Here is a 16,725-nt window from a genome sequence, read left to right on the forward strand (position 1 = left end):
TCGGACTTCCGCCACGCGCCATACCCCAGGAGGGCCCTGTACCGACCACCCGACGGGGACAACCAGAATCAGAGGTACCGGAACCCTAGATTCCACAGGCAAGGGGATAGACAGTTCCAGAGGGACAGATTCAGGGGCCAGCAGCAGGGCAAGCGGCCCTTTCGAGGGGGAGGCGGTCGTCCCTTCCGCAGATTCAGGTAATTCGGGCCCGGATTTCCCCATCGGCGGTCGCCTCTCCCTGTTTGCGGATGCCTGGGAATGGGTCACCTCGGATGAGTGGGTTCTCCAGACTGTAAGGCTCGGGCTACACCTGGAGTTTCGTTCTCTTCCCCCCAGCAGATTCCGCACCTTCGCCCCCTCTACGGACCCGGCCAAGCGGGCCCTTAAGGCCAAAGCCATTAAACATCTACTTGACATCAGGGCCATTGAAAGAGTCCCAGGAGGGGAGGAGGGATCCGGGTTCTACTTGAACCTCTTCTTAGTCCCTAAGAGCTCAGGGGGATGGAGGGCCATCCTAGACCTTAAGCTCCTAAATTCCAGGGTGGCATACTGCAAATTTAAAATGGCCTCCCTAAAATCCATTCTGGAGGGCATTCAACCGGGCGACTTCCTAGCCTCTATCGACCTCACAGAGGCATACTTACACATCAGGATCGCTCCGGAACACCGTAAATTCCTCAGGTTTTCACATGAAGGGCAACATTTCCAATACAGGGCCCTTCCCTTTGGGCTGGCATCAGCCCCCAGGACTTTCACCAAGATCCTAGCAGCAGCAGCCGGTCACCTACGCTCCCTCCCAGTCCGTTTGTTTTGTTATTTGGATGACATCCTTGTCTTAGCCAGGTCTCCCGCCCTGGCTGAGCGAGACCTGAGAATCACCATAGACACCTTTAGGGCCCTGGGGTTTTCCATCAATTTGGAAAAGAGCCATCTGGTCCCTTCCACCAGGTTTCTTCACTTAGGGTCCATTATCGACTCAGTAGCTGGGGAGGTCTTCCTGTCCCAGGATCGCAAGGACAGCATCATTAAAATGATTCTTGAGGTTCGCAAGTTACGCTCTGTCCCTGTAGTTCTTCTTTCCAGGCTCCTGGGGAAGTTCATCTCGTGCATAGGAATCGTACCGTGGGCCCGACTGCACACCAGGGAGCTCTAGTGGTTCCTGCTACCTCACGAGAGAGCCGGGACGAGCGATGCTACCTTCAGGATCAGAGTGACCCCCCAGGTACGGCTATCCCTCTGTTGGTGGCTCTCCCCAGCACTGAACAGAGGATGCCTCTTCAGAGAACCGATGAGGAGGATCCTCACCACAGACGCAAGTCGCTTCGGCTGGGGGGCCCACTTGGAGAATCAGATCGCCCAGGGCCGCTGGACCCCCGTCAGATCTGCGAAACAACATCAACTGGCTGGAGCTCAGAGCCATCCATCTGGCCCTTCGACACTTCAAGGACTCGGTAGCCGGTCAACACATCCTGGTTCTGACCGACAACGTAGCGGCCAAGGCTCAAGTGAACTGACAGGGCGGCACCCACTCCAGGGCCCTTCACGACGAGGCCCTGCGGTTGGGGAACTGGGCAGAGAGGCACCTTCAGTCCATAAAAGCCGAACACATCTCCGGAACGGACAACCATCAAGCAGACTGGCTCAGTAGGGAGACGGTGGACAACGGAGAGTGGCAGCTCCATCCCTCGATCTTCCGTCAGATCTGCGAGAGGTTCGGTCATCCGACGGTGGACCTCTTCGCTACCCCACAGAATGCCCAGTTGCCAGAGTTCGTTTCGAGGTTTCCGACCACGGGAGCCATGGACATGGACGCCCTTCGTTGCAGATGGCCACCAGGTCTTCTTTATGCCTTTCCCCCCTTCCCCTCATTCCCGGGGTCCTGAGGAGGGTGGTGGCGGAGGGAGCGGAGATGATAATGGTGGCTCCCTTCTGGCCTCGTCGTCCCTGGTTGGCAGACCTCGTGTATCTGTCCACAGCTCCCCACTGGAGGATCCCAGCGGGGGTGCTGGCCCTGCGCCAGGGATCTCTGCAGCATCCAAACTCAGAGTGGCTTCATCTGACCGTCTGGCGATTGAGCGGGAACAATTAAGGGAGGCTCAATATTCCGAAAAGGTCATCAGAACTGTGGAAGCATCCAGGAGACAGTCCACCACTCGCAGCTACAACGCCTCTTGGGTGGCCTTCGCAGACTGGTGCCGAGCCAAGGGTCTCCGTCCAGCTGCAGCCTCGGTTCCACAGGTCCTGGACTTCCTCCAGGAGGGGCACGAAAAGGGTCTAGCCACTAGTACGCTCAGGAGACAAGTCTCCGCCCTATCCACAGTCCTGGGTGTGTGTGAATGCCCCTCCCTTGTCCCAACATCCGGTCCTAAAGCGCTTTCTCAAGGGGGCGGCGAATCTGAAACCCTCAGTGGTCCATCGATTCCCCACCTGGGACCTTCCTACCGTCCTTCAGGCCCTCACCGAAGCCCTGTTTGATCCCCTGAGAGAGGTCTCTTTTCACTCCTAACCCTCAAGGTTGTCTTCCTGGTCGCCATCACCTCAGCCAGGAGAGTTTCCTAAATCAACGCCCTCTCCAGTAGGGCGGATCTCTGCACCTTCTTAGATAACTGGGTCATCCTCAGGCTCGACCCCGCTTTCATGCCCAAGGTTAATTCCCCTTTTCACAGGGCTCTCGAGATTATTCTCCCGGACTTCTGTCCTCACCCCTCAGGTGACAGGGAGAAATCCTGGCACAAGCTGGATGTCAGGAGAGCCTTGTGCATATATCTGAAACGCACGGCCCCCTTTAGACGCTCGGAGGCTCTGTTCGTGTCTTATCAGCCTTCCTTCCGGGGAGCCAAGGTCTCTCCGGCCACCATCAGTAGATGGATTAGGGCGGCCATCTCACAGGCCTACAGGGCCCAAGGTCTTCCGGTCCCTGAGGGCATCACGGCTCATTCCACTAGAAGTTCAGCCACCTCTGCAGCCTGATCCACCCAGGCCCCCATAGAGGAGATCTGCCGGGCGGCCGCCTGGCTTCTCCTTCTCCCTTCATTAAACACTACAGACTGGACACCTACGCCTCTGCGGAGGCTGCCTTCGGCAGTAGGGTTCTGCAGGGGGTTCTGGACTCCCCGGGGGGCTCAGGCCCAGCAAATCCCTCCCAGGACATCTAGCTTTGGTATGTCCCACGTGTTACTCCTCCCACGCCTTCTCTTCGGAAACTGGCAGTTGGACTTACCTGAACTGCATGTTTCGTAGAGATGCGTGGGAGGAGTCACTTCCCTCCCATCTGGGTGCCCCCACGCCTAGGGGGGGCCTGAGCGAGTCCAGGTTCAGCATTAGCTATTAGGAAGGATATGTGTTGGCTGTTTTTTGTTTGTCCTTCCTTTCAGTTTCCGCTACGATCCATCGGTAATCTGGGAGAGTCGGAGGAGGTACGGAGGTGTGGCTCCAAAAGATTAATACCTCAGTCTCCAATAGGCAAGAAGGCTTGGGTAATACCCATGTGTTACTCCTCCCACGCATCTCTACGAAACATGCAGTTCAGGTAAGTCCAACTGCCACACTGGAGTATAAGACGCACCTTAATTTTTAGGGAGGAAATCAGGAAAAAAACCTTTCTGCCTCTTTCCCAGCAGCATCCATCAGTATTCATCTGGCTAACATCTTTGCTGCTTCAGTCTGAGCCTGGTTCCCGAAGCTGCCTGGGGAACTGCAATGAAAGCCTTTTCAATGAAAGCATTTTTGGGCTGTAGGTTTCCCTTCCCGATTCCAAAAAGGGTGCGTGCAGAGGCCAAACAAGTGCATCGTGTTTCAGATGGCAGGTGGTTTCAGTATGCGCTGCCACCTGAAAATGCTTTCCTTCCCAGTTCCACGGTACACATCACAGAGCCACACGCCCTCCCCCACTCTACAGACTCACTGCCTGTTTTCTCCTGTCCAGTACCATCGGCTGGGAGAGGAAGGGAGAAAAGCGAGAAGGCAGCGCAGTCGGACGAAGGTGCAGGAGCCAGGCGCGGACACAGGGCAGGCAGATTAAAGGCAGCCAGCTGATTGACGGCTTGACAGCTTGGCTGCTGGCCACCTGGAGTGTGCAGGCAGCAAAGGAGACCCATGTCATGGCCGCCACTGCCTCCTGCCTATGTGCCTCGAGGAGGTTGAGCAGCAGCAGCAAGATGTTTTCCTGCACAAAACAGCCAAGCGAGAGAAGTGGTGGAGCTGCCAGACTCAAGAAAGATGTTCAGGCACAATTTGGGCGGGGGTGGTGGTGGTGGCAGGTGGCTATGGCTATCCAACATCTTCTTAAAGACTTTCAGTGTTGGGGCATTCACAACTTCTTGGGACAAGCTGTTCCACTGATTAATTGTTCTAATTGTTAGGAAATTTCTCCTCAGTTCTAAGTTGCTTCTCTCCTTGATTAATTTCCACCCATTGCTTCTTGTTCTACACTCAGGTGCACTGGAGAATAGTTTGACTTCCTTTTCTTTGTGGCAACCCCTGAGATATTGGAACACTGCTATCATGTCTCCCCTAGTCCTTCTTTTCATTAAACTAGACATGCCCAGTTCCTGCAACCATTCTTCATATGTTTTAGTCTCCAGTCCCCTAATCCTCTTCGTTGCTCTTCTCTGCACTCTTTCTAGAGTCTCCACACTTTTTCTACATTGTGGCGACCAAAAGTGAATGCAGTATTCCAAGCGTGGCCTTACCAAGGCATTATAAAGTCGTATTAACACTTCACGTGATCTTGATTCTATCCCTCTGTTTATGTAGCCTAGAACTGTCTGGCTTTTTTGGCAGCTGTTGCACACTGCTGGCTCATATTTAAATGCTTGTCCACTAGGATTCCAAGATCCCTATCACAGTTACTACTATTGAACAAAGTACCACTGTATACTGTACCTGTGCATTTTGTTTTCCTTGCCTGAATGTAGAACCTTACTCTTTCGCCACTGAATTTCATTTTATTAGATAGTGCCCAATGTTCAAATTTGTCAAGATCCTTCTTGACAAATTTGAACATTGGGCACTATCTAATAAAATGAAATTCAGTGGCGAAAGAGTAAGGTTCTATATTCAGGCAAGGAAAACAAAATGCACATTAAGCCTATCTTCTTGAGTGTTGGCTATTCCTGCCAGCTTGGTGTCATCTGCAAATTTGATGAGTTCCCTGTGTATTCCCTCATCCAAATCATTGATGAAGATGTTGAAGAGTACTGGGCCTAAAACAGCCTTGGGGTACTCCACTGCATACTTCCCTCCATGAAGATGCAGTTCTACTGAGGACTACACGTTGAGTGCAGTTGGTCAGCCAGTTACGAATCCATCTGGTGGTGATGCTGTCTAACCCACATTCTTCTACTTTATCTAGTAGTAGATTATGGTCTATCTTGTCAAATGCCTTACTGAAGTCCAAGTAAACTATATCGACGGCATTCCTCTAGTCCACTAATTTTGTCACTTTGTCAAAGAATGCAATAAGATTAGTCTGGCATGATCTGTTTTTGACAAACCCATGTTGGCTTTTGGCTATTACTTTGTTTACTTCTAGGTGTTCACTAATTCATTGCTTGATTATCTTTTCCAGAATCCTTCCTGGTATTGAGGTCAGGCTGATAGGTCTGTAGTATCCTGGATCTATATTTTTTCCTTTTTTGAAGATGGGAACCACATCAGCTCTTTTCCAGTCCTCTGGTAGTTCCGCGGTGCTCCAGGATCTCTGAAATATATAGTTCAGTGATTCTGAGATCTTATCTGCCACTTCCTTCAGAACCCTGGGGTGTAATCCATCCAGTCCTGGTGATTTGAACTCATCTAGTATAGACAGGTGCTCACTTACCATTTCCTTCCCTATTTCAACTTGTGTTCCTAATCTGATTTTTGTGGTGCTGTTTTTGATAGGTTGGACTGTTTTATCCCTTGGTGTAAAAACAGATGCAAAAAAATGAGTGAAATAGTTCTGCTTTCTCCCTGTTGCTTGTCACCTTCTTGCCACTTTCTCCCAGCAATGGACCAATTGTTTCCTTAACTTTTTTCTTGTTTTTAACATGTTGGAAGAAGCTCCTACTGTGTGGTTGCCACAAGAATCAGTGCTCTCTCTGTTTAATATTTACATGAGGCTGCTGGGAGAGTTCATCTGTTACCTTTAGGTGCAGTATCATTTTCAGTGCATTCAGAAAGTATTCAGACCCACCTCACCTTTGTCAATTTTTTTATGCTTCAGCCTGATTCTACAGTTGTTGAAATTCATTTTTTCTCATTAATCTATACTCGGTACCCCATAATGACAAAGTGAAAACAAAATTTTAGAAATGTCTGTAAATTTATTAAAAAGAATAAACTTAAAATATAACATTGGCATAAATATTTAGACCCTTCACTCAGTACTTTCTTGAAGCACCTTTGGCAGTAATTACAGCTTCAAGTCTTTTTTGGTATGTTGCAACAAACTTTTTACCTTGGATTGGGGAATTTTTTGCCATTTTTCCTTGCAAATTCTCTCAAACTCAGTCAGATTGGATGGCAACTGTCAGTGGACAGCCATTTTTAGGTCCCTCCAGAGATGTTCAATAGAGTTCAGGTCAGGGCTTTTGCTGGGTCATTCTTGGACATTCATAGAGTTGTTCCTAAGCCACTCCTGTGTTGCCTTGGCTGTGTGCTTAGGATCAGTGTCATGTGGGAAAGTGAACCTTCTGCCTAGTCTAAGGTTCTGAGTGCTGTGGAACAGGTTTTCACTGAGGATATCCCTGCATTTTGCTGCATTCAGCATTCCAGTAATCCTGACCAGTCTCCCAATCCCTGCTGAAAAACATCCCCACAGCATGATGCTGCCATCACCATGCTTCACTATGGTATGATATTGGGCAGGTGATGAGCGGAAACTGGTTTCCTTGAGGCATAATGTTTAAATTGAAACCAAACAGTTCCATCTTGGTTCCATCAGACCAGAGAATCTTGTTCCTCACAGTCTGAGAATCCTTCAGGTGGTTTTTTGCAAACTCCACGTGGGCTTTCATGTGTTTTGCACTGAGGAGAGTCTTCTGTCTAGCAACTCTGTCATAAACCCCAGATCAGCAGAGAGCTGCAATGATGGTTGACTTTCTGGAACTCTGTCCCATCTCCATACAGTATCTAGAGAGCTCCAGTCAGAGAGACTGGTCATCTCTTACTAACGTCCTTCTCCCCCAATTACTTAGTTTGACTGGGCAACCAGCTGTTGTGCCAAACGTCTTCCATTTGAGAATTATGGAGGGCACTATGCTCTTGGAACCTTCAGTGCAGCAGAAATTTTATTGTAGCCTTCTCCAGATCTGTGCAATAATCCTCTCTCTGACATCTGCATGGACTTCCTTTGCTCTGCTACAGTATGCAATGTCAGCTGTGAGACCTTCTATAGAGAGGTTGTGTTTTTCCAAAGCATGTCCAATCAATTTAATTTACCACAGGTAAACTCATATCTGTGTAGACACCTCCAATTACGGTGTAGAAATTTATCAGCAACAATAAAGAGAAATGGGAGGTACCTGAGCGGAAATCCAAGTGTTGTTGCATAGGATTTGAATATAAACTGAATATTTCATATGTGATATTTCAGTTTTTTTTCTTTTTAATAAATGAGCAGACATTTCTAAAATTGTGTTTTCACTTTGTCATTATAGGATACTGAATGTAGATTAATGAGGAAAAAATGATTTAACAACTGTAGAATCAGGCTGTAGCATAAAAAATTGACAAAAGTGAAGAGAGTCTGAATACTTTCTTAATGCACTGTATATGCTGATGATATCCAATTGTACATTTCCATTCATGGCAAATTAAGCAATGCTTCTGGTATTTTATCCCAATGTCTGGAGGGTGTAGGGGTCTGGATGGGGAGCAACAGGCTTCACTGTACCCTGTACACTGTAAGACAAAATAGTTTTGGGTTTTGAGGCCCTAAAGTTTTAAAGGTGGCTGGAAGGGATTATGCTGTCCCAGACAACTTTCCTGTACAATCTAGAGGTTCTCCTGGATTCCCAAAACCTACTCAATGAATAGATGGCAGTTATGGCTAGTAGTGTCAGGTCCCCTACTGAGATGCTGCTATTCTGATGGAGGAGGGGGAGGAGCTATTGAGGTTGGATTCTCTGCATGCGTTCGCTTTTGCTGTAACCACATAAGATTTAGGAACGGAGGCTCTCTTGAAGACCGACAGGCTTCTTCCCAGCCAGTTCTAGCCTGACACCAAGATCACTGTGTTCGGCTGATGAACCATTATCAACCTAGTGTCTCTGAGTTCTCAAAACATCTATTTGGAATTCAGTGGTGAGTTTCTATTATTTTTATTACCGGTTCACTTGTGCACATGTTTGTGCTTGTGCTCAATGCTTCTGCACATGTGCAGAAGCATCCAGGTGGGTGGACGGAGCCTTCCACCACCGCAACTACTGGTTCACCCGATCCAGGCCAAATTGGCAGCAACCCACCTCTGGTGGAATTGTATTGGCTACCAGTGGACTGGTGAAGGAGGGTGGGGTTTGAATTGAGAAGAATAGCTTAACACTTTGCATGGGAACTTCAGATTCCGCCTGAATTCTCTGTCACATTCTCTTTGAAAAAGTTCCTTTTGATAACTAATTGTTTCAAGAGTCATGGTTTCCTGAAGGAGTAGCTGAGGCAGGTCATTACAAATAGGATCTTCGCACAACTTTGTACTGTGTACCAGTACCTGTTCCTGTTCCTAGATTGAAGGGATGTACTCATAGTCACTCATTCTTTGGTCCTAGTCAGATTACTAAAATTCATTCCACCTCAGGATACTGAAGATTATCCAGAAACTTCAGATGGTGCAAAATGTAGGGCTGTGAGAAGTTATGTGTGTTTCTGGTAGAACACATATTATACCTCTGCTTCACTAGCTGTGCTGGTTACAAGTTTGTTTCCAAGTCTAATTCAAGGGGCTGGTGTTGACTTTTAAAGCCTGTCAGGACATTAGATTACTCAAGGGTCTGCCATTCCACCAGATCTATTAGTGCAGGGTTGTATTTGACCTTGGGGGGCTGGGGGGGGGGGCTGTGACCAACTCGATGTTACTCGTGTCAGGGGCACCTGTAGTGGCCCGAGCACTCTGCCAGCAAAATGAGCTCCCAAGCTCTGTTTTCAGCTGCGACAGCATCCTGCAACCCTCTGCCAGTGAAAACGGAGCTCAGGAGAGCTGCATGCAGCCCTCAAAAGCTCCATTTTCAGCTGCAACCATCTCCTGCAACCCTCTGCCAGCAAAAACAGAACTCCATTTTTTCTGGCAGAGGCATTGTGGGCCAGTCTGCTGTTTCCAGGGCAGTTCCGCAGGCCAGATCTAAGCACCCCGTGGGCCGGATCCAGTCCCTGGGCCTTTAGTTTGACATCCCTGTATTAGTATATGCATGATAGGAGTACTCTCAACTGGGAAGCTACATTTGATGTGCCCTGGATGGTGGGCTTTTTTTGCTGTGGTCCCCATGCTGTAAAATCTTCTGCCTCCTGAGGTAAGATTGGTCTCATATTGTCTGATCTTCCAAAACTTTCTTAAGACTTGGTTATACCAGCAGGTCTGGGACACCCAGGGGCCAAGAAAACTTGTGAATTGACTCGGTTATCATTAACAACTCTTCATCTGCTGTTTTATTCATTGAGTTATTGAGATTTTGTGATTCTGGGGGAGTGGGGTGCACCAAGGGAGGCTCATTCAATTTCATTGTACACATATTGTGCATTGACAATAAATGTTTGATTTTTATGGTTTATTTTTTATAATTAAAATTAATCATGTTAATAGTTTTAGATATTTGTTTGATTGTTTAGCTTTGTTGTATGAGTCACTTGTTTGCTGAGATGAGTAGCTACATAATTGAATGAATGAATGAATGAATGAATGAATAGATAAAACTTCATTTCTAATTTATACTAAATTTCCCCTATAATGGCATAGATCTTTTTCCCCTGACATAGGCTAAAGTAACAGACTGATCTCCTTTCCTCTTGTTTTCAAAGCAAGATGAACTAGGGGGAAATTCCAAACTTTGCTAAATTTAAAGTAGACCTATTTAAATCAATTTCCACCTTATTGTTGTATCCTGACAATTGCAGATACTGAATGGAGGTTTACTTCTAGAAAACAACAGGATAGAATCATCAAGGATGAAGCATGACATATTAGTTGTACTTCTGATTTCATAGAAGGCTTTTAAAAATCATTTTGAAAGTAGTCTGCTAACTAAAGTTGTAATTGTAGTTTGACATTATTATCTTGCATTTAGAATTATTGCAAGAAGATCTAATATCTGATATGGGGAGTACTGAAGTTTAACTGTATGATTCCCCCCAATTACTCTGTAGGTGGTCTTTGAGGCCTTGCACAATCTGGAGGCTCGTGGTTATGTGGTTGGATGGATCATCGCTATCAGTTTACTGGTGGGAATTCTCATCTTCCTGTTATTGGCTGCACTGCTATGGAAGGTAAGCTGTCTGTCAGACACAACATAGGCAAGAGGATTAGCCACACCCTTGACCAAAAGTGCTTTTGGGTCTTTTAGGCTCTTTAGCATCCATTAATTGCAAATAATAAATCTTATACCCTAGGATCATTAAACTTCAGAACAAAACATTGTGTTTTCATTTTCTTCACTGCAAAAATGGAGGATTGTTAAAATTATGATCATAGAACCTTGAAAGAGGAACATGTTATGACACATTCCACATAAACTGATTTTTCATGGCTGGAATGGTAGAAAGTGTCTGTTAATGTAAGTGTCTGTTAATGTAATATGTCTGTTAATGTAATGTCTAAGCCCACGAGAATGTTTTACTGTTACAGCAGTGAACTTGTATGATTGTGAAAAGTAATTGAGAACTAACCAAAGGGAGGAGGGTATTCCTACCAGACTAAACAGAAACCAGTTGAAATGAAGGTGTTTCTGTTCAGTGACGTGAACCAGAGAGTGCTGCATGAGCCAATACAGATCAGAAAACACCAAGCAGAGCTTGACTTTCTGGTGATTTGGGGCCAAGTCAAGGACAATGTTCTGTGTACTGCCCTTGAGAAATAGTTATTGACCCATATTTACATTGAGACAAGATGACTGTGCAGATCAGCCCCAACTCACATAACCCTATTTTTGCTACCAGCATGCTAGCCTCTTGTCTTTCCTGATTAATGTAGAGTTCTATGCATTATAAGCTTTGAAGGAAGGCTTGATTTCAGCAATGTTTTGAATGAAGCAGCCTTTGAAGCTTTTTTGTATCGTCTTAAAAGTGAAAGAATGAACTTTTAAAAAAGAAAAAAAACCTGCCATGTTTTGTTTTCTGTTTTTGTTGTTATTGTACTTTTAATTATTATTTTATGCCATCTCTCATTTTCTCTCTGTTTCTGTCTCTGTCTGTCTCCGTGTGTGTGTGTGTGTGTGTGTGTGTGTGTGTGTGTGTGTGTGAGAGAGAGAGAGAGAGAGAGAGAGAGAGAGAGAGAGAGAAATGAAAGAAAGATCAAAAGGAAGAAAGGAAATGGTAGGTAGGTAGGTAGGTAGGTAGGTAGGAAGGAAGGAAGGAAGGAAGGAAGGAAGGAAGGAAGGAAGGAAGGAAGGAAGGAAGAAAGAAAGAAAGAAAGAAAGAAAGAAAGAAAAAGAAACTAAAAGTGGCAAATATACTTGATGCTCCCATGTCTTTTAGTTGCCTCCTCTGCAGTTTCATTTACCTGCCTAAAACCAATTGGCCAATACATCCCATTTCTTTATAAATAGAGTAATGCAAAATACAAAAAAGGATTGGGGAATAAAATAAACTATGCCTCCTTATATCTGAAACCATTCTTTCTTCCACCATATCGATCCCCAAATCACGAATAATTTTTTTATTCTTTAAAGTTCTTACCTTTTTTTCCAGAATCTTCATTCAGCCACTACTTCTTCTGTTCTCGTCTTCCTCACAATCCCTTCACTCTTCCTCCTATGTTATTCTGCAGTTCAGTCTTTTAGTTTAACCAAACCTCCTCAGCATGCTTTTTTTAAAGCGGATTTTCACTTTTGGATTAATTTATCTTTGATTCTGTTTCCTCAAGTTTTAACATGAACATTTCTAAAATAACCAATTCACATTGCATTCAACCTACTTTTAACTCAGCTCTTACATTCATTTAAAAATATGCTCAAAAGCATTTCCTCATGTAGAAAATCCTGCTTTTCTCAACTAACGCTAGATCTGAGCAACTGAAGACCAATCTCTAGATTTTTCAAATAAAGTCAAGTAGATATCAGCAGGTATCAAGTAGGTATCAACTTTTGTACAAGCTCCATGATAATCATAGACACATAGCTCAGAAGCAGGGCTTGCATTGGAATAACATCTCTTGTTTCATATTTCTGACAAGTTCTGCAGAGACTTCTGAGTGGCAGCACATAATAATAATCAGTAAGCTCTGATAACAGAAGGCAGGCATACACAATTTTTTGTATTTTGTTTATGGAAGTAGATTTCTGTCTTTGATGGGGCTAAAGTAGTCCTTTGCCTAAATAGATACTGCTACCTTGGAGTTGGAATACTGCTACATAGTTGGAATGTTTAAATAAGCCTTTTTGGTTTTCCCAGAGGAGATTAAGATTCTTTTCTGCATTGCTTATCAGAATGTCAACCAAATTTTGTGCTTGGTGCAAGCTCTTAATAATTATGTCACTTTGGGAAATAAAAAACTAGAAAGTGGCTGTGCATACCACCTAAATTTTGTTTTTCTGGTCTATTTCATAGTAAAGCTTAGACCTGTTTAAAATACAGCAGCTGTACTCTTTTGTCCTTAAGTCTAAGAAATCTGCCTCATTATTCCATTGAATAGATAAATTCATACAGATAAATCACAGGAGGCTCTAATTTAACTATCATGTGGTTTAGAGTCCAGTAGCATTTCAGTTTTCTTAATAACACACCTTGAATACATGAGTCTTTTTGCCCAAATTAAACAAATCATGCATTTTAGTAGGTTTGTCATGAAGTTGCATAGAAAAGTGTCAGCCATAAATACATAGGGCTTGCTTAGGAAAATGATCAAAGCACTCTTCTATAAATACCACATATCTTGTTTTTATATTTAGAAAACGCTTTAAACTTTGTGGAAGATCAGCCAATTTGAAAATGAATGAGCATAAGAATTCACTATAAATGTTTTTTAACTCATCAATTTTCCCCTCCCCATGGCCTCATATTACATGTCTTGGGAAATGGGAAATGATTTGCATTTACTCTGCCAGTGATTTTTGTATGGCCTGTGTCAGGCCTGCCTCCGCTCAAAACCCAATAAAGAAACCCCGCAACTCCATTTTTTTCCCCTTTTTAAAAAAATATATTTTATTTCCATTTTTATTTTCATTACACACACTCACATGTATACTATACATAGCCAATATCATATAGTATTAAATAATAATTACATCAGTTCCTCTTGTCAACAATGCCCCCCCAAATAGAAACCCATTATAGCTCTTCTGCTCTCCATACACCTCTTTCTTCTACCACCCTCCAACTTTCTATCTTCCCTCCATCATCCTTTTCTACTGTAGCAGCAGATTTGAGGTTTGCAATCTACTTACGAAAGACAAGGAGCCAATACCACGAGGTTCCAAGAGAAGACAGGCTTTTATTTTGGACACGTCCAAGAGTTCAGTAGTAATGGCACCAAGACTGAACTGCCTGGGCTATCCCCTGGCAGAGATTTTATACTTTTTAATTGATCATTACAAATCAGGAGGCGTTACAATAGGCGGATACATTTTTAAGGTCATAACTTTGCTTAGGTCAGTAAAAGACATTTTTGGGAAAATTACAAATACATGATTCTCATAAAATCCCAAGTTACAACAGGGAAGTGAACCTTGGTTACTCATGAAGCAGACAGGAAAGATTGCTAAAATATTGCTAAAATATTGCTAAAATATTGCTAAAATATCGCTGATTACAAGTTAAAATCATGTTGAGTCTGAGTTGACATTTAAAAACACGCAGGCTGTCATTATTTTTAGTGGTTCCTTACACCCAGGCTTTCCTGTTTTCCTGCTTGCATTTTATGTTTCCTTATTTTTGTAAGAGAAAAAAGAGGAAGTTCCTTTGGCCAGTAAGTCAGAATGCCAGGAAGGTAGAAATGAGCTTTGATTTTGATATTAAGCATTTTTAAAGGTTATAATATTTAGCCTGTTAGAATCACCTAACCTGATTAACTATTGGGGGGTTTACCTGTGCACCCCCTCCTGCATCATTCCCCCCTTTTGAAACTGCACCCACTTTGAAAGATTACTGTGTAGTTTCATAAACATCAGGCTCCCTATTGACCATAAGCCCAACATATTCATTATCTTCTTCTGTGTATCCCACTAGAGTCAGGACTTTGGCAGTGGCCCATTTCTCCACCAAGAGGGATAAAGAGTTGGTGATAGCACAGACAAAGAGTGGCATGATGCAGGGGATGATTACACATCCTGCTGCAATCAGGCCAATCAAAGCAATGATGGCCTGCAATCCAGGCAATTTTGGGAACCAGGAGCTAAAAGATGAGGTGAGATCAAATCCTTTCCATTCCTGCCCTGGGAAATGAGTGAGTTGTCTCATTTCTGTGGTGAGCTGCTTAATGACATTTCCAGTCTCATCAATTTGAAGGCAACAGTTGAATTTCCCACAGACCCCTCCTTCTCTTGCGAGGAGGTAATCAAGAGCCAATCGATTTTGATACGAAGTTTGTCAGTGGCAGTGGAGAGGATATTCAAAGATTTATCAATCCTTTCCCCAGCCAAGCCCAATACTGCCTGCAATCACATGATCCGGTTGATCATGTAAATTGGGGTGCAATAACCCCAAGACCCATCCTCAGCCCAAGAGGCCCTCCCATAGGTGCATACAATTCTCTCTGAGCTCCACGTGTCTGATTTCTCATATTCAGTCAGTTCCTTACAAGGAAAGTTAGAGAAGGCTGTGTCCACCTCCCTCTTCTGACGGATGGGGTCCACTGAGTCATACACTGGGACTCCTAGCACCTGTCATGATTGGATGGGCAACAAAAAGAATGAAGGTTTTATCCATCCAAGAACACAGGAGCCCGCCCAATCTGCAGGAAGGATTTCATAGGCCAGTGTGCCACAAATCCAATACATGTTCTCAGGGGCTTCCCATGGGCCAGATGGAGATTGTGGCTCTTTCAGGTATTGTAGGAGTGTGAGATCAAATTTGGGGGGTTGCGAGAGATTGGATGGTGATGACCACTTGGAATAAGTGTTATCTCATTCCCCCAAACAAATTAGGTGGCCCACAGGATATGATCCATTACGAGAGAAACAGTTTCGGCCTACCAAATTTGTAGTGAGGGTCCATACAATACCTGTATGCTGAGTCCGTTGGGTGAGGTTGCCCTCGAGGGTCATGTTGTTATACACCTCTGGGTCTGCCTCTAGTGCTTCCCACGGCCATTTTTCCCCCATGTTTGTCCACAAACAAAGCAATTTTTAACAGTTAAGGCTTTTGCCACTTCCTCAGCCATTTCTACAAACAAGTTTACAGCCTTAGGGTTAAGGGGGAGGGGTTCTTCTAACTTTCAGAGGTTATCATATACAGACCATCCCAATGACTTTACCTCCCCTTCCTTTAAAGTTTCCACCCGTATTGTAATGTACGCCAGGGGGTCAAACCCATCTCCATCAATACCTATCCCATAACTTTCTTCGGCTGGGTGGTTGTGGGACACTTCAAAAGCTACTGAGTTTGAATTTGGGAGTCTGCGAAAATTGGAAATATATGGACATCCCAGACGGGGAGAGGTTGGATAACCTCCTCCTGTATGTTGACAGACACAATCCCACCCTCTGCATGGATTTCTTTTGTCCATTCGATCTGCACAAGGAGAATACAGATCCCGACTGGGATTCTGGCACCCTAGACAGTAGGCATGGGATCAGGGACAGAGATACTTATGATTGTGATAATAAGTTTGTCTCCATCCCTGACTTCCACAACCCTTGTAAGCCACCCTATCCATGGCAGCACATACATCGAATGTTACGGTGATGGGCTGCTGACCCTGTTTCAAAGCAGTGACTGTGGTGAGATAGTAAAGCTGAGATTCTTTGGGATTGTCAAGCAGGGCCAGGCCGGCCCATACAGTGACTTTGATACGAACTGGAGTGGTTGGTTGATAACAGACAAGCTGGTTTTTCTGAATGCAGTAATTATACATGGTACCATTGGATACACACGTTCTTTTTTGAGGTGTGCAATCCACTGGGGCCTGAGTGTGGTAGATCATTGTAACAATTGTGCGAGACCCTACCTTAGCCTTGGTAAGGCATGGGCCACACTCATCCAGCCCTGGTGTTGCAGAAAGATAACACACCACCCCCTCTGATCCCTGGCATTGGCTATAGATGCGGGGTTGCTTTATTCCAAAGGTACAATTTGGGAGATTGAAGTTTTGACAAGATTTGGGTTTTCCCATTTTGAATTTCAGGGTGTTTCTTTGTGGTCCCAGCAGGCATGCAGTGCATTCCAATGGGGAGGGGGTAATGGTTTCCTTGCCATCTGAGCCATCTTTCCCACCTTCTGGAAGGGTGGGTGTGGGACGGAGGTTCCTACCTGGTTGCAAGAGTGGCTCCAGAACCACCGTTCCCTTTCCCTGTGCATTCAAGGTAACTGTAGCTGTCCTGCTGAGGATCCTACCAAGTGCTCCAGCTCGGCATTGGTATGATTCCAAGTAACTGGGATGAGTTA

The 16,725-nt window shown here is 44.9% G+C and overlaps 1 protein-coding gene across 1 annotated transcript in view; it reads left to right on the forward strand.

Annotated features, from left to right (window-relative positions):
• Positions 1-16,725, forward strand: part of ITGA9 (integrin subunit alpha 9) — a 584,270-nt gene that overhangs the window by 497,250 nt on the left and 70,295 nt on the right. The window contains exon 27 of the mRNA XM_087713055.1: positions 10,336-10,455. Coding sequence (XP_087569181.1) covers positions 10,336-10,455 — 120 coding nt within the window. The remainder of the gene's footprint in view (positions 1-10,335; positions 10,456-16,725) is intronic.

This window comes from Thamnophis sirtalis, unplaced genomic scaffold (assembly GCF_051295495.1).
Source record: "Thamnophis sirtalis isolate CommonGarterSnake01/CBP01778 unplaced genomic scaffold, rThaSir2_p1.2 scaffold_4, whole genome shotgun sequence".
NCBI classification, from domain to species: domain Eukaryota; kingdom Metazoa; phylum Chordata; class Lepidosauria; order Squamata; family Natricidae; genus Thamnophis; species Thamnophis sirtalis.